The sequence below is a fragment of the Bos grunniens genome, chromosome 25 (assembly GCF_055505025.1).
Source record: "Bos grunniens cultivar Pamir isolate PY7600 chromosome 25, Bosgru_T2T1.0, whole genome shotgun sequence".
NCBI lineage: Eukaryota > Metazoa > Chordata > Mammalia > Artiodactyla > Bovidae > Bos > Bos grunniens.
The window spans coordinates 23,999,587-24,018,444 of NC_141189.1; the positions used below are offsets into that span (position 1 = coordinate 23,999,587).

Consider the following 18,858-nt stretch of genomic DNA (forward strand, 5'->3'; position numbering starts at 1 on the left):
GCCACCTTCAAATTAGCTAAGCTGCTATGAATATCATCTCACCCAGACCTCACCTCTATAGCCTTCTAACTGTTCTCTCTATGTCCACTCTGTTCATTCCAGACATTTAAGTTCCACTGAATCAGGATGCTTTCCACTGTCAGGATTTGTTTTTCTTATATTGCAAATCTGTTCATTGTATATTTACATACACATACACACACAAATTAAAACACCTGAATTACTTTCTATTCAGATAAAGACCAAAATCCCTAGCCTATAGTTTTATAAGACCACCTGCCAGACTGTCCCCTGCATCCTCTCCGCTCTCCTCTCAAACCATGCTTCCCTTTTTTTTTTTTTAGCCACACTGACTTTTTCACACTTCCACCTATGCATTGTGCTTCCTACTAGCAAGTGCCTGGTACACGTTGAATATAAATAAGCAATTAACAGAATTTGGGGCATAGAATCCAAAATTTGTGGTTAGATGGAGATGAGGTCAGAAACCAGCTGATAGGGCCCCCACAGCAGCCTCCGTAAATAGCTGTGTATAGGGCACCAATGGTTCCCTGAGGTCTGTGAGTCAGAACAAATGCAGCAAGTAGATCAAAGGGCTTAAAACACTCTGGCTATATGATCCTAAAGATCTAGAATGGATAATATAGGATAATGTGAATATTGAAAACCAGACAGAAGACTCTTGTAATAAACTGACTTCCCATCACAAAGTTGCATGAAAATATCCCATGATTCCCCTATGCTTTCCAGGCACTCGTCCTGACTATTCCCAATTATACTCTTGAGTACCAACAGGAAACATGACTGCTCCCTTATCCCCATTAGAATCCTTGGAATGACCTGTCTGTCCCTTTTGGCCTCCTTGACTGGGAGAAAGAACTAATGAAATCTGCTTTTCATTAGCCATGAGTCCAATTGGGGACGCCTTCCGGAACCGCCTGCGAATGTTCCCTTCTCTGATCAATTGCTGCACAATTGATTGGTTCCAGTCTTGGCCCACAGATGCCCTGGAGTTGGTGGCCAACAAATTTCTAGAAGATGTAGAGCTCGATGACAATATTCGGATACAGTAAGTGCTAGCTGCATTTTAGTACCGCAAACAAATATTTCAAATGAAAATCAAGATATTGGCTCTATTCTTTTTGCTGTTTTAAGATTTATCAATTTATGTATGTTCTGTTCTGTTCAGTCACTAAGTCGTGTGTCTGACTCTTTGTGACTGCATGGACTGCTGCATGCTTGACTTCCCTGTCCTTCACTATCTCCCAGAGTGTCCACTGAGTTGGGGATACTATCTAACCATCTCATCCTCTGCCTCCCCCTTCTCCTTTTGCCTTCAGTCTTTCCCAGAATCAAGGTCTTTTTCAATGAGAAATAAATTATAAAAAATAAATACCATTTAGATATTTAATAAAACACCTTTGCTGAAAAAGAAGAATATTTCACTGTTCAGAATTGTTCTAGAGATGTACTGTTGTCTATGTACTGTTGTCCAGCTATGAGAACCTGGATTTCAATAATCTTAGAGCATTCATTCTCAACAGGGGGGATATTGCTGCCTAGGGGATGGTACTTGTGAGGGATTTTGTTGTGAAAAAAAAATATTTTGTGTGTAAAGCACAGACACACAAAATAAAGCACTGAATTTTGGCTAGAGTAAGAGAAAGGATAAGACTGTTGACCATTCTAAGTGTCCTATGAACGTAAGGGTCATGTCACCTGCCTTGTATGGTTCTGTATCCTTAATACCTAGTACATAGTAGGTTCAAATCCTGCTCATTAAAGGAGTAAATAGAAAATGAAGAAGTAGGTAGTGGTCAGAATGTTCATTGCTTTAAATTCCATTTTAAGATCTTTGGACTTTGTTCTCTAGGCCCAGGAATGCTTAACCTGGGTCTATAGGCTCATGACCAGAACTCAGAGGGTCAGTGAATGTGAGTGGGGGAAAGTACATCTTCGTTTTCATTGACATCTAACTGGCACTTTGCATTTCTTTTAATGATGAACATAGGCAATAAACCCCATAGGATTGTGTAGGACCTGTGACTTTGTTACCAGTAGGCACTGCAATTATTTTCATAACTCGTTCAGTCATTACAGATGCACCAATTTATCATCCCCTTCAAAATGATGGTAGCTTTCAGACCTGTTGTCCAGTCTTACTATTTAATGCTGTAGTTGGCAAACTATGATCCACGGCTGAGTCCAGTTCACAGCCTTATTTTTGCAAATATGCTTTATTGGAAAACAGCCATGCACACTACAGAGGCAGAGTTGAATAGTTGCTACTTGAGACCATGTGGCTCACAAAGCCTAAAATAGTTACTATCTGGTCCTAACCAGAAAAAGTCTGTTGACCCCTGATTTAACATGTAAATGAAATCACACATATTGAGGCTTACCTGCAGTAGTTAAGAATCCATGCTTCCAGTGGATTCTTAACCACTGCAGGCTGTGTGGGTTCGATCCAGGTCAGGAAACTAAAATCCTACATGCCACAAGGCGCAGCCAAACACATGCATACACACATACACATTACTATATCATAAATTTGGTGTTTAAAATATTTAGAAAAATCTTTAACATAATTGGTTTCTTTTGTAATTCTATAATATATTATTTTATGCATTAAAATATTATTCTGAAAAGTCCAGAGGCTTCATCAGACTGCCAAAGATTAAAAATTCCTGCTTAAGCCCTGGTGATTCACAAAAGTGATTAAAGCTGGAAATTGCCTGATCAAAGTTCATTCTAGTAAGACTATATACCTCCCCAATCCTTCTTGAGGCTCTGTGGACATGCTTCAAAGAACTGGGGGTTCTAGCTGGCCAGTGTGAGTGGCTTTCTCACATCCTTACTTCTGTGAACCAAAGCTGTGCTAGATCTCTCTGGAGCAAGTTGGGCCTGTCTGACCACCTTTGTGTCCTCAACAGGGTCATCTCCATGTGCAAATATTTCCAGGAGAGTGTGAAAAAGCTGTCACTTGATTATTACAACACCCTTCGAAGGCACAACTATGTTACCCCCACCTCCTACCTCGAATTGATCCTAACATTCAAGACACTCCTGAATAAGAAGAGGCAAGAGGTTGATATGATGAGGAACCGATATCTGACAGGCCTGCAAAAACTTGAATTTGCAGCTTCACAGGTAAGCACAGACCAAATAGTACTGGGACAAAGAGGTCCAGAGCTAACTGGATGCGGTGAAGCACTTGCTCAGATGCAGAAGTCAAGAGAGCACAAAAATAAAGACAGCGTCTGACCCTGCGCTCACCTCACTCGCTTGACCTAATCCATTACAATAAAATCCAACAGTATATATAAAAATACAATAGTATATATAAAATATGAGACTTCCCTGGTGGCTCAGAGGGTATATGGTGACTCAGTTTAGTTCAGTTCAGTTCAGTCACTCAGTCGTGTCCAACTCTTTGCGACCCCATGGACTATAGCATGCGAAGCCTCCCTGTCCATCACCAACTCCCAGAGTTTACTCAAATTCATGTCCATTGAGTCAGTGATGCCATACAACCATCTCATCCTTGCTGTCCCCTTTTCCTCCTGCCTTCAATCTTTCCCAGCATCAGGGTCTTTTCTAATGAGTCAGTTCTTCGCAGCAGGTGGCCAAAGTATTAGAGTTTCAGCTTCAGTATCAGTCCTTCCAATGAATATTCAGGACTGATTTCCTCTAGGATGGACTGGTTGGATCTCCTTGAAGTCCAAGGGACTCTCAAGAGCCTTCTTCAACAACCACAGTTCAAATGTATAAATTTTTCGGTACTCAGCTTTCTTTATAGTCCAACTCTCACATCCATACATGACTACTGGAAAAACCATAGCTTTGACTAGACAGAACTTTGTTGGCAAACTAATGTCTCCGCTTTTTAATATGCTGTGTAGGTTGGTCATAACTTTCCTTCCAAGGAGGAAGCATAGTTTAATTTCATGGCTGCAATCACCATCTGCAGTGATTTTGGAGCCCCAAAATATAAAGTCTCTCACTGTTTCCACTGTTTCCACTGTTTCCCCATCTATTTGCCAGGAAGTGATGGGAACAGATGCCATGATCTTAGTTTTCTGAATGTTGAGCTTTAAGCCAACTTTTTCACTCTCCTCTTTCACTTTCATCAACAGGCTCTTTAGTTTTTCTTCAGTTCAGTTCAGTCACTCAGTCGTGTCCGACTCTTTGCAACCCCATGAATCACAGCACTCCAGGCCTCCCTGTCCATCACCATCTCCCAGAGTTCACTGAGACTCACGTCCATCGAGTCAGTGATGCCATCCAGCCATCTCATCCTCTGTCGTCCCCTTCTCCTCCTGCCCCCAATCCCTCCCAGCATCAGAGTCTTTTCCAATGAGTCAACTCTTCACATGAGGTGGCCAAAGTACTGGAGTTTCAGCTTTAGCATCATTCCTTCCAAAGAAATCCCAGAGCTGATCTCCTTCAGAATGGACTGGTTGGATCTCCTTGCAGTCCAAGGGACTCTCAAGAGTCTTCTCCAACACCACAGTTCCAAAGCATCAATTCTTCAGCGCTCAGCCTTCTTCACAGTCCAACTCTCACATCCATACATGACCACAGGAAAAACCATAGCCTTGACTAGACGGACCTTTGTTGGCAAAGTAAAGTCTCTGCTTTTGAATATGCTATCTAGGTTGGTCATAACTTTCCTTCCAAGGAGTAAGCATCTTTTAATTTCATGGCTGCAATCACCGTTTTCAGTGATTTTGGAGCCCCCCCAAAAAAGTCTGACACTGTTTCCACTGTGTCTCCATCTATTTCCCATGAAGTGATGCGACCAGATGCCATGATCTTCATTTTCTGAATGTTGAGCTTTAAGCCAACTTAGTTCTTCTTCACTTTCTGCCATAAGGGTGGTGTCATCTGCATATCTGAGGTTATTGATATTTCTCCCAGCAATCTTGATTCCATCTTGTGCCTCATCCAGCTTGTGCTTCATCCAACCCAGCGTTTCTTATGATGTACTCTGCATTTAAGTTAAATAAGCAGGGTGACAATATACAGCCTTGACGTACTCCTTTTCCTATTTGGAACCAGTCTGTTGTTCCATGTCCAGTTCTAACTGTTGCTTCCTGACCTTCCTAATGGTTGCTTCCTGACCTGCATACAGATTTCTCAAGAGGCAGGTCAGGTGGTCTGATATTTTCATCTCTTTCAGAATTTTCCAGAGTTTGTTGTGGTCCACACAGTCAAAGGCTTTGGCATAGTCAATAAAGCAGAAGTAGATGTTTTCTCAAACTCTCTTGCTTTTTTGCTGATCCAGTGTATGTTGGCAATTTGATCTCTGGTTCCTCTGCCTTTTCTAAATCCAGCTGAACATCTGGAAGTTCACAGTTCACGTACTGTTGAAGCCTGGCTTGGAGAATTTTGAGCATTACTTTACTAGAGTGTGAAATGTGTGCAACTGTGAGGTCATTTGAGTATTCTTTGGCATTGCTTTTTTTGGGGATTGGAATGAAAACTGACTTTTTCTAGTCCTGTGGCCACTGCTGAGGTTTCCAATTTTTCTGGCATGTTGAGTGCAACACTTTCACAGCATCATCTTTCAGGATTTGAAATAGCTCAGCTGGAATTCCATCACCTCCACTAGCTTTGTTCATGGTGATGCTTCCTAAGGCCCAGTTGATTTCGCATTCCAGGATATCTTGCTCTAGGTGAGTGATCATACCATTGTGTTTATCTGGGTCGTGAAGATCTTTTTTGTATAGTTCTTATGTGTATTTTTGCCAGCAATTCTTAATATCTTCTGCTTCTGTTAGGTCCATACCATTTCTGTCCTTTATTGTGCCCATCTTTGTATGAACTCTTCCCTTAATATATCTAATTTTCTTGAAGCGATTCCTAGACTTTCCCATTCTATTGTTTTCCTCTATTTCTTTTCATTGATCCTTGAGGAAGTCTTTCTTATCTCTCCTTGTTATTCTTTGGAACTCTGCATTCAAATGGGTATATCTTTCCTTTTCTCCTTTGCCTTTCACTTCTCTTCTATGGTGGCTCAGTCAGTAAAAAATCCACCTGCAATGCAGGAGATAAAAGAGACACAGGTTCCATCCCTTGGTCTGGAAGATCACCTGGAGAAGGAAATGGCAACCCACTCCAGTATTCTTGCCTGGGAAATCCCGTGTACAGAGGAGTCATGGGGTCACAAGGGTTGGACGCAACTTACTGACTAAACCACCACCACCACCATATATGAATATATATATATAAAGTACAATATTAATAGTATATAAAAATACAATAGTATATATGAATAGACTGAGTTTTTTGGATCCCTCTTAAATTTTGTGCCCAGTGTAAGTGCCTCACTCACCTCACCGTTGCCCCAGCCCTGGCTATTCTCAGTGGAGGACTGGGCAGAATAAGGCAGTGGTGAAGAACAAGGCCTAGGCTCAAATTCCAGCTTTATAGCTTATCAGCTATAGAACCTTGAAGATTCTCTTCTATAAAAAAAAAAAGTGATAAGTCTTCACTTCATAGGACTATATGAAGATTAAATGAGCTAACACAAGTGTAACCCTTAGCAAAATGCCTGGCATATGAATTAGTAATTCATTTGTGCTTGAGCCACTTGACAAAACCATATTAAGACATGAATTTTCAGCACCAATAAAGAACTAAGGCAACCGAATGGTTTTCAGTGGGTTGGCCTGGCACTGAATACACAGCAGATCCACCAACACGCAGCACAGGGATGGGAAAGAACATCAGAAGTGGCTTCTGTTGCTCTCTTCCTTTAGTTGCAGGGTCCAACTCAAGGTCCTTAAGCTTTTAGAGAGCTGCTGGAAATTGGAGTCTATCCACATAAGGGTGAGTAAACTGTGTTATTTGAAGAGCAGCAAAATGACCTGAGACAGTCTAGACCAGTCAAGGGAATGATGGTGCCAGTTAATTTTCCTTGAGCCCTCCCACCTGTCTGGTGCTCTGTATGAGGAAAGTGCAGTTATCATCACATCACCCACAAAGAGATCAAGGTCCCAGAGAGGACAGACAACTTGCCCATGATCACACAGCCTCATGAGTAGCTGGTGCAAGTGATGAGGTGAAAACTGAAACGTAAGTCTGAGTAACTCCATAGTCTGTGTTCCTAATCAACCAGCTCGCTATGCTTCCTCTCTCACATGGGCTTTCTGTGGACAGTGGGTTCAAGGTTATGAGACTTTCTTCAAATAAACATTTGAATTGCCTTAGAAGGCAGAATCAGGACCAGTGGGTGAAAGCTGCATGGGGGTGGATTCTGTTTACTAGAATTTTGTTGAGGATTTTTGCATCTATCTTCATCAGTGATAGTAGCCTGTAGTATATTAACACTTAACAAATTCCATATATATGTGTTAATATACTCTATTGGTGTTTCTCTTTCTAACTTACAAAGATGCTAATGATGATCCTATATGCAAGGCAGCAAAAGAGACACATATATAAAGAATAGACTTTTGGACTAAGTGGGAGAAGGCGAGGGTGGGATGACTTTGAAATATGTATATCACCATATATAAAATAGATGACTTGTGCAAGTTCGATGCATGAAGCAGGGCACTCAAAGTCGGTGCTCTGGGATAACCCTGAGGGATGGGGTGGGGAGGGATGTGGGAGGGGGTTCAGGATGGAAGGACACATGGGCACCCGTGGCTGATTCATGTTGATGTATGGCAAAAGCCACCACAATATTGTAAAGTAATTATCTGCCAATAAAATAAATTAATTAAAAAAAATTTGTTTAATTGCATGAGGGTAAATTCCAGCCCCTTATCAGGAAAATCTAATGTATTAAGTTGTCTCAAAAATGGTCCATCTCCCCTCCAGAGGTGGTGACCTCCCCATCAGTAGAAGTATTCAAACAGTGGCCAGAAAACTACTAGACAGGAATGTTGTAGAGGGCATCAGACTATTGGGGGAAAAATATGACCTTTAAAGTTCTGTCCTTTCCAGCTATCTCAGCCATGTATATTCCTTCACAGACTTAAAAAAATGTAGGGGTTTTTCCCCTAACTTACTTCTGTCTTTCCCTGCCCCCAATACTAAAGTATAGTGTAGGCTCAATACAAGAATACCTTTTTTAATGTTGTATCTTTTAAAAAAAATTTAAGATTGCTATTATATGTCTAGTGCCTATCATAGAGCTTGATAATTACAACACATAGCATGAACTAAATAATGACATATTACAAGATCAAAGAGAGAAACTCCAGCCAACAAATATGTACCCAGTACCATTCACATCATTTGTATTTTCTGCATGTATTATCAGTTAGAGAATCATTTCAACTTTTGCCAGCTGTTCCATTTTTGACATTTATATAGCTGACCTGGCACCCCACCCATCCTCTCTTCTTGCCAGGTAGCTGTCATGCAAGTGGAACTGACTGCCCTCCAACCCCAACTCATTCAGACCTCTGAGGAGACCGCTAAGATGATGGTGAAAATCGAGGCAGAGACTCAAGAAGCTGATGCCAAGAAACTTCTAGTGCAAGCAGATGAAAAAGAAGCCAATGCTGCTGCTGCCATTGCTCAAGGAATCAAGGTATAACTTGCTGAGAGGAAAGAAAGGGAACCAGCATTTTCAGGGTTCATCTGGTATCTCACTAGAGCCTAACAGAGTCTCACAGAATATACACGGTCATGCCTATCTTGCAGAGGGAAACAATGAGACTTGAAAGGTTAGTTTCCCAGCAGCACAGAGCTAGTAAAGGACAGCTGGCTGTCTCCAGGAAGAATTATTGTTTTACAAATACTCTCCATCTCAATCAAAGTCGTATAAGCCCCAGCAGTATCTAACCCTGTTTCATATTTCTTTCTTCTCATTGACTCTTTTCTGGCCACAATGGCCTCCTAGCTATTCACTAAACACAAGGCATGTCCCACCTCAGGGCCCTTGCACGGGCTGTTTCCCCTGACTATCTCCTTCACCTCAATCATGTTTTTGCTCAAATGTAGCTGGTGTAAGGTGTGGAGTAAATATTTGTCAAATGACAGAATGTTGAATCTAGAGGACCCTATTTGAAGATAATTTTTGTACCAAAGAAGAAAAGTCCTGGAAAGGGCTTCACCTGTAATCAGATATTAGAAGCAAATCTGATTGATGTTCATGTTATATATTTCTCCAAGCATTTTCAAGTATACAATTCCATTTGAGTATCACAATGACTTTGGACTTATAGTAATGACAGCCATCAAGGTCTGGAAGCCAACAACACTGGAGTTCAGTGGTAAACTGCCTTTGTCTGACCTGTTGGTAGGATCCAACTCCAAGGCTCATGGCACTTAACTGAAGATACTTGTCCTTGTGCCTCACATAGCAGCTAGAAAAACTCTTTTGACCATTCTTCACACAAGAGCTTGAACAAGAATTAGTTTGTGTCTCACTTCTAGATCATGGAGTACCTTTTTCAAAAGAATAGGCCTTTTCTCCAGTGAGTCCTGAGATTCACTTGGGTCCAGTCCCTGGTCTCAGAATTCCACAGTGCATGCCCTGGATAAGAGGGCATGCTCACTCATAGTCCTACTGGTAGGACTGCCAGTGGAACCATGAAAGACATTGACCACTAGGCACATAATGTAGCAGGTAATTTACCATTCTATAACAGGATGATAATAAAAGCTACTACTTACCAGCACCATTATGGTGTATTTGAAAGTGAAGTGAAAGTCACTCAGTCATGTCTGACTCTTTGTGACCCCATGGACTGCACAGTCCATGGAATTCTCCAGGCCAGGATACTGGAGTGGGTAGCCTTTCCCTTCTCCAGGGGATCTTCCCACCCCAGGGATCAAACCCAGATCTCCCACATTACAGGCAGATTCTTTACCAGCTGAGCCACAAGGGAAGCCCAAGAATACTGGAGTGGGTAGCCTATCCCTTCTCCAGCAGATCTTCCCGACCCAGGAATCAAACTGGGGTCTCCTGCATTGCAAAGGATTTTTTACCAGCTGAGCTACCAGGGAAACCCATAGTATATTTGGTATTTCTTTATTTAAAAAATATTTATTTAACACTTACTTTTTGCTGGCACTTTTCTAGGCAGTGAGGAAATGGGAGTGAATAGAGAGTTTCTTCTCTCTTCTCTCCTGTACTTGATTTATATTAACTTTCATCATCCTAACAACCCTGCAAGGCAAATGGTATCATTCCTAGTTTACAAATGAGAAAATCATGATACAAAAACTAAAATGATTTGCCTAAGATCACACAGTAACAATGTGATTGAACCGGGATTAAAATCCACGTTGCTCTGATTCCAAAGCCCTTGCATATGACCACTATTTCAGGAGTTACAAAAATTAGCAGCTGGGCAATATAATATGCTATGACACATACAGTATTTCTTTTAATTTGAAATAGTTATCTACTTGTAAAAGTCAAAAGATTTCAAGTAAAAATTCTAAAATTTCAGCTTTCCTTAGAAAAAAGTCGGGCTCTTGGGTAACACTGGACCTGCATTCCTGGGTTGCATCCATTGGCAGCATTAAATAGCTGCTGTCCTTTGTGTGTTCCAGCTCATCAAAGTCCCAGTCAGCTTACCTGCCACACTCATATCACTGGCCTGGCCCCTGTGCTGAGTGCTTAGTCGCCCAGTCATGTCCAACTCTTTTCAACCCCGTGGACTGTAGCCCGCCAGGCTCCTCTGTCCATGGGGATTCTCCAGGCAAGAATACTGGAGTGGGTTGCATGTCCTCCTCCAGGGGATCTTCCCAACCCAGGGATCGAACCCAGGTCTCCTGCATTGCAGATGGATTCTTTACTGTCGAGCCACCAGGGAAGCCCAGTGGCTGGCCCCTAGAGCATGTGAATGTGCAACTCTTCCATGGTTCTATACTAGAATCAGGCATGTCAGGGCTCAACTTTGCTCTGCCCATTCCTAACCAGTTTCCTAACCTATAAAATGGAGATACTGAGAGAAAAACATGTAAAGCTTATGGCATGTGTCCAGCATACAATCAGAGCTTAACAGCCCATGTTAACTATCCTCCAAAATTGTCATTCTTGACCCTGTACCAAGTGGACTTGCCTGTTTTATGAAGACCAGCCTCTCACCATGTGCAGGTATTCTCACATATAGGGTTGTGTTGTACAATGTCAGGGGAAAACAGTGACTTGCTGGAACAGGAGGGAGGCAAGAGATGACATTAGCTTTATAAGGAGATGGCCCACCACACCCATTCCTGGGCAATAAACTGCCACCTATGGTTTTGGTGCGAAGGGTGAGGTCTAGTGCTCTGCCATCCCATCCCCAAGTACTGGGAGCGACATCCCGGAGGTGAGTCAGGAAGTGAAACTCTCCAAGGAGGAGAAGAAAACCTGTGCTTGCTCTAAGGCTCTTTTTGTAAGGACCAGAAACCCCTCCTGAACCTCTCATGGCTACAGCCCTTTTCCACACAAGGATGGATGATTTTCTTTAAACTCTTCACATGCCTAGAAATGGGAGAACCTGGGAGAGCACCCAGTGTGGTACTTAATGAAGTTCAGAGGTTCTGCAATGGAATGGGATTCACATTAGGAGGATCAGGAGATGGGCAAGAAAAGAGTCAGTCCTCAAACGCTTTGCTCCCAAGTAAAATGGTTTGCTTAAATTGGTCCATTCTTTTTAAGCTAATGTGTCATTTCTTTCCCCCATAATGAGAATCATAACTAATGCCAGAAGTACTGCAGAGTTGATTACATTCTGTCAGTAAGCACTGTGATTCACAAGCCTCGAACAGCTTGCTGCTCTGTGCACTGCTAAGCTACAGGGGTCATTTTTCATTATAATTTCTTATCATGGAAGCAAATGATGTAGCAGTAATAACACATACAAAATGACTTTTAAGAGCTCAGCTTTAACACTTTTCCACTTTTCCAGGCTTCCCTCTAGTTCCTGTCTATACACGTGGATAGGTTTATTATTGCAACTGTAGCATAATTGTGACTTGTTTTGTGGTTTTGTTTCCTTAGCAGCTTATCACAAATGTTTTTCCAAAATGTCATATAATCATTTTAATGACCATTTTAAGTAGGTGCTTCACCCATCAAGTAGCCATTCCCCTATTGGGCATTGAAGTCTATTATTTCCTGCCTTGTTCTCAGTGTTTCCAGAGTATCAGCTTGAGTCTCTCAACAGAACTGTGTGCCAGAATCACCTTTGGAGTTTTAAAAATGCAGATTCCCAGACCCCTCTACCCCCACACCAGACTGAATGAATCAGAACCTCTGGGTGTGGAACAAAGATGTGGATGCTCTAAATGCTCCTCAGTGACACTGATGCACAGTCAAGATTGAGAATCACTGTTAAAGATAACGTTACAACCAGAGGCCTTTTGCATCTTCGTGGATCACAGCCTTGTTGTGGCAAACGAGCTTGCTGTGTAAAGCAATGAAGCTCTGAGCCATGCTATGCAAGACAGACAGGTCATACGTAGTTAAGAGTTCTGACAAAACATAGGAGGATGAAATGGCAAATCACTCCAGTATTCCTGCCAAGAAAACCCCATGAGCAGTATGAAAAGGCAATAAGATACGACACCAGAAGATGAGCCCCCCAGGTCGGAAGGTATCCAATATGCTACAGGGAAAGAGCAGGGAAACAGCTTCAGGAGGAAAGAAGATGCTGGGCCAAAGTGGAAATGACACTCAGTTGTGGATGTGTCTGATGGTGAAAGTTAAGTCCAATGCTGTAAAGAACAATATTGCATAGAAACCTGCAATGTTAGAACCAAGATAAATTGGACATGTTTAAGCAGGAGATGGCAAAAGTGAACATCTACATTTTAGGAATCAGTCAACTAAAATGGATAGAAATGGGTGGATTTAATTCAGGTAACCATTATATCAACTAATGTGGGCAAGAAGCCCTTAGAAGAAATGAAGTAACCCTCACAGTCAACAAGAGTCCAAAATGCAGTACTTGACTGGAATCTCAAAAAAAGACAGAATGATCTCAATTTATTTCCAAGGCAAACCATTCAGCATCACAATAATCCAAGTCTATGCCCCAATCATTAGTGCTAAAGAAACTGAAGTCAAATGGTTCTATGAAGACCTACGAGATCTTCTAGTTCAATTCAGTTGTTCAGTCATGTCTGACTCTTTGCGACTCCATGAACCGCAGCACACCAGGCCTCCTTGTCCATCACCAACTCCTAGAGCCAACCCAAACCTACGTCCATCAAGTTGATGATGTCATCCAACCATCTCATCCTCTGTCGTCCCCTTCTCCTCCCTCCCTCAATCCTTCCCAGCATCAGGGTCTTTTCAAATGAGTCAGATCTTCACATCAGGTGGCCAAAGTATTGGAGTTTCAGCTTCAACATCAGTCCTTCCAATGAACACCCAGGACTGATCTCCTTTAGGATGGACTGGTTGAATCTCCTTGCAGTCCAAGGAACTCTCAAGAGTCTACTCCAACACCACAGTTCAAAAGCATCAATTCTTTGGCGCTCAGCTTTCCTTATAGTCCAACTCTCACATCCATACATGACTACTGGAAAAACCATAGCTTTGACTAGATGGACCTTTGTTGACAAAGTAATGTCTCTGCTTTTTAATATGCTATCTAGGTTGGTCATAACTTTCCTTCCAGGGAGTAAGTGTCTTTTAATTTCATGGCTGCAATCACCATCTGCAGTGATTTTGGAGCCCCCCAAAATAAAGTCAGCCACTGTTTCCCCATCTATTTCCCATGAAGTGATGGGACCAGACGCCATGATCTTAGTTTTTTGAATGTTGAGCTTTAAGCCAACTTTTTCACTTTCCTCTTTCACTTTCATCAAGAGGCTCTTTAGTTCTTCTTCACTTTCTGCCATAAAGGTGGTGTCATCTGCATATCTGAGGTTATTGATATTTCTCCCAGCAGTTTTGATTCAAGCTTATGCTTCTTCCAGCCCAGCATTTCTAATGATGTACTCTGCATATAAGTTAAATAAGCAGGATGACAATATACAGCCTTGATGTACTCCTTTTCCTATTTGGAACCAGTCTGTTGTTCCATGTCCAGTTCTAACTGTTGCCTCCTGACCTGCATACAGGTTTCTCAAGAGGCAGGTCAGATGCTCTGGTATTCCCATCTCTTTCAGAATTTTCCACAGTTTATTGTGATGCACACAGTCTATAAGACCTATAACTAACACCAAAAGCATGTCCTTTTCATCACAGAGGATTGAAATGCAAAAGTAGGAAGTCAAGAGATATTGGGGCAACACACAACTTTGGCTTTGGAGTACAAAATGAAACAGGGCAAATGCTAACAGTTTTGCCAAGAGAACACATTGGTCGTAGCAAACATCTTCTTCCAACAACACAAGAGACAACTCTATACATGGACATCACCTGACGGTCAATACTGAAATCAGCTTGATTATATTTTTTGCAGCTGAAGATGGAAAAGCTCTATACAGTCAGCAAAAAGAAGACCTGGAGCTTACTGTGGCTTAGATAACAAGCTCCTTATTGCAAATTCAGCCTTAAATTGAGGAAAGTAGGGAAAACCGTTAGGGCATTCAGGTATGACCTAAATCAAATCCCTTATGATTATACAGTGAAGGTGACAAATAGATTCAAGGAATTAGATCTGGTAGACAGAGTTCCTGAAGAACTATGGACAGAGGTTCATAACATTGTACTGATCAGATTAGATCAGATCAGTCACTCAGTCGTGTCTGACTCCCTGTGACCCCATGAATCGCAGCACGCCAGGCCTCCCTGTCCATCACCAACTCTCGGAATTCACGGAGACTCATGTCCATCGAGTCAGTGATGCCATCCAGCCATCTCATCCTCTGAAGACAGTGACAAAAACCATCCCAAAGAAAAAGTAATGCTAGAAAGCAAAGTGGTTGTCTGAGATATGAGATGCTGTAAAAGTAGCTGAGGAAAGAAGAGAAATGAAAGGCAAGGGCGAAGGGGAAAGATATACACAACTCAATGCAGCGTTCCAGAGAATAGCAAGGAGAGATAAGAAGACCTTCTGAAATGAACAATGAGAAGAAATAGAGGAAAACAATTGAATGGAAAAGACTAGAGATCTCTTCAATAAAATTGGAGATAGCAGGGGAATATATCTTGCAAGGATGGGCATGATAAAGGACAGAAACAGTAAGGAGCTAACAGAAAGAAAAGAGATTAAGGAGAAGTGGCAAGAATACACAGAAGAACTATTTTTTAAAAAAAAAGTCTTAATGACCTGGAAAACCATGATAGTGTGGAAACTCACTGAGAGCTGGAAATCCTGGAGTGTGAAGTCAAGTGGGCCTTAGGAAGCATTACTACAAGCAAAGCTAATGGAGGTGATGGAATTCCAGCTGAGCTATTTCAAACCTTAAAAGATAATGCTGTAAAATGTGGCCGTCAATATGTCAGCAAATTTGGAAAGTTCAACAGTGGCCACAGAACAGGAAAAGGTCAGTTTTCATTCTAATCCCAAAGAAGGGGAATGCCAAAAAATGTTCCAACTACCATACAATTGTGCTCATTTCACATACTAGTGAGCTTATACTCAAAATCCTTCAAGCTATGTTTCAGCAGTATGTGAACTGAGAACTTCCAGAGGTACAAGCTGGGTTTAGAAAAGGCAGAGAACCAGGCAATGGCAACCCACTCCAGTACCCTTGCCTGGAGAATCCCATGGATGGAGGGGCCTGGTAGGCTGCAGTCCATGGGGTCACTAAGAGTCAGACACGACTGAGCGACTTTACTTTCATGCATTGGAGAAGGAAATGGCAACCCACTCCAGTGTTCTTGCCTGGAGAACCCCAGGGACGGGGGAGCCTGGTGGCTGCCGTCTACGGGGTCGCGCAGAGTCGGACATGACTGAAGCAACTTAGCAGCAGCAGCAGCAGGAGAGGAACCAGAGATCAAATTGCCAACATCCATTGGACCACAAAGAAAGCAAGGGAATTCCAGAAAAACATCTGCTTCTGCTTCATTGACTACACTAAAGCCTTTGTGTGGATCACAACAAACTGTGGAAAATTCTTAAAGAGATGGAAATACCAGGCCACCTTATCTGTCTCCTGAGAAACCTGTATGCAGGTCAAGAACCAACAGTTAAAACTTTACATGGAACAACAGACTGGTTCAAAATTGGGAAAGGAGTATGTCAAGGCTATATATTGTTACCTTGCTTATTTAACTTTAATGCAGAGTTGTTGTTCAGTCACTAAGTTGTGTCCAACTCTTTCCAACCCCATGGACTGCAGCATGCCAGGCTTCACTGTTCTTCACTATCTTCTGGAGTTTGCTCAGACTCATGTCCATTGAGTTGATGATGCCATCCAACCGTCTCATCCTCTGTCACCTGCTACTCCTGCCCTCAATCTTTCCCAGCATCAGGATCTTTTCCACTGAGTTCACTGTTCTCATCAGGTGGCCAAAGTATTAGAGCTTCAGCTTCAGCATCAGTCCTTCCAACTATATTGAGGGTTGATTTCCTTTAGGATTAACTGGTTTGATACTGGAGTGGGTTGCCATTCCCTTCTCCAGGGGATCTTCTCGACCCAAGGATCAAACCTGGGTCTCCCACATTCTTTACCATCTGGGCTACCAGGGAAGCCTAATTGGCTATACATCAATACAAAATAAAAAGTTTAAAGTTAAAAAAAATGCTGGCTTTAAACTCAACATTAAAACAAAAAACTAAGATCATGCCATCTGGTCCAGTCACTTCATGGCAAATAGAAGGGGGAAAAGGGGAAGCAGTGACAGATTTTATTTTGGGGGGCCCTAAAATCACTGCAGATGGTGACTGAACCATGAAATTAAAAGATGCTTGCTCCTTGGAAGGAAAGCTATGGCAAACCTAAATAGCATATTATAAAGCAGAGACATCACTTTGCCAACAAAGGTCCATGTAGTCAAAGCTATGACTTTTCCAGTAGTCATGTATGGATATGAGAGTTGGACCATAAAGAAGGCTGAGTACCAAAGAACTGGTGCTTTTGAATTGAGGTGCTGGAGAAGACTCTTGAGATCCCCTTGGGCAGGAGGGAGATCAATCCAGTCAGTCCTAAAGGAAATCAACCCTGAATATTCATTGGAAGGACTGATGCTGAAGCTGAAGCTCCAATATTTTGACCACCTGATGTGAAAAGCCGACTCATTGGAAAAGATCCTCATGCTGGGAAAGACTGAATGCAAAAGGACAAGGGGACAGCAGAGGATGAGATGGTTAGATAGCATCCTCGACTCAATGGGCATGAATTTGAGCAGACTCCAGAACATAGTGAAGGACGGGGGAATCTGGCATGCTGCAGTTCATGGGGTTGCAAAGAGTTGAACACAACTTAGTGACTGAACAACAAAAGAGGCCTTTTGAGTCATTTGATGAACAACCTTGCTGGAACCCAGGCCTTACCCCTTAGGAAAAAAGCGGAGCCATCTCAACATTGGGAGGCGTAATGTGACAGTGGGCCAAAAGAAGGCTGAGTGCCAAAGAATTGATGCTTCAAATTTTAGCACTGGAGATGATTCCTGAAAGTCCCTTGGACAGCAAGAAGAGCAAACCAACCAGTCCTAAAGGAAATCAACCCTGAATCTTCATTGTAAGAACTAATGCTGAAGCTGAAGCTCCAACACACACATACATGTAAGAAGGTGGAACCTCATTTTGTTTGCTTATCAAAGTAAATCTGCAGGACATAGATTTTGACACATGCTGCTTTTGACATTCTCTTGTGAAATTTCACTTCAATCCTGACTGTGTTATCACTCCCTGGGCTGGGAGACTACCAGAAAATTCACTGAGTGGGGAGCCAGGGGCCCAAAGTTGGAACTTGGCTCAGTGACTAACAAGTTTTGTGGCCTTGGTTAACTCATTTTTTTCTCCCAAGACCTCATTTTGTTGTTGTTGAAGGAAAAGAATTGGACTGCTAAATACAGTTCTATTTACAGGAGATGGGGTCCAGCCTTCCCCACCCCATCCCCGCCTCTGGCCCCACAGATACCAAAATGCTCAGATGCTCAAGCCCCCGCCTTCTGGATCTGTGGTCCCAAATCCACAGTTACAGAGGGCCAACTGTAATCTATACAGAATTTTATGATGTTGATATTTCCTTTTTTAAAAAAAATTGAGATATAATTCACATACCACTAATAGTCACCTTTTAAAATCATGCAATTCAGAGGGTATTTTTTAGTATATTCACAAAGTTATACAGTCATAACCACTATGTAATTCTAGAACATCTTCATCACCCCAAAAAGAAACCTATGTTCATTAGTAGTCACTAGCTGTTTCTTCCACCCAGCCCTGTCAGCCACTAACCTACTTTCTGCCTATATGGATTTTCCTTTTATGCACATTTAATGTAAATGGAATCATAGAGCAGGTGCCATTTTGTGTCTATCTGGCTGGTTTCACTTAGCATAATGTTCTCCAGGTTTATCCATGTTGTTGCATGAATCATTACTTCATTTCTTTTTATGGCTGAATAATATTCCATTGTATTAGTTTTGTTTTTAAACAAATAAATAATGGACAAAACATATTCTGTTCTCTTTTTCCCAGGACTCACTACCCAGCTCTAGTCTTTATCCCCATTCCTCATCCTTAAACTCTGGCCTTAAACATCACCCTCTCCCCAGATTCACCTCTATCCCATCTCTGAGCTACAGTGCGTCCTAGACTCTCACCCTATCTCTGACATTCTCCCACCCCTCATGCCTTATTCCTCCCCAAACTTGCTGTAATCCCCTTCCCATCTGTCACTCACAGATAGGCTTCATTTTTCACTTCATCTCTCAACCCATTGTTGATCAGTTGGTATGAAGTCACTCATGACATATACCCCTTGGGAATTAGTTAAAAACCAAAAGCTTGATTCTGTAAAAGATTATAGACCAGGTAAATTCTCAAATGTTCCAGG

General features: G+C 42.0%; 1 protein-coding gene across 1 annotated transcript in view; it reads left to right on the plus strand.

Annotated features, from left to right (window-relative positions):
• DNAH3 (dynein axonemal heavy chain 3) overlaps nucleotides 1-18,858 on the plus strand; it is a 247,772-nt gene that overhangs the window by 184,145 nt on the left and 44,769 nt on the right. The window contains exons 48-50 of the mRNA XM_086375467.1: nucleotides 904-1,069; nucleotides 2,934-3,150; nucleotides 8,366-8,548. Coding sequence (XP_086231593.1) covers nucleotides 904-1,069; nucleotides 2,934-3,150; nucleotides 8,366-8,548 — 566 coding nt within the window. The remainder of the gene's footprint in view (nucleotides 1-903; nucleotides 1,070-2,933; nucleotides 3,151-8,365; nucleotides 8,549-18,858) is intronic.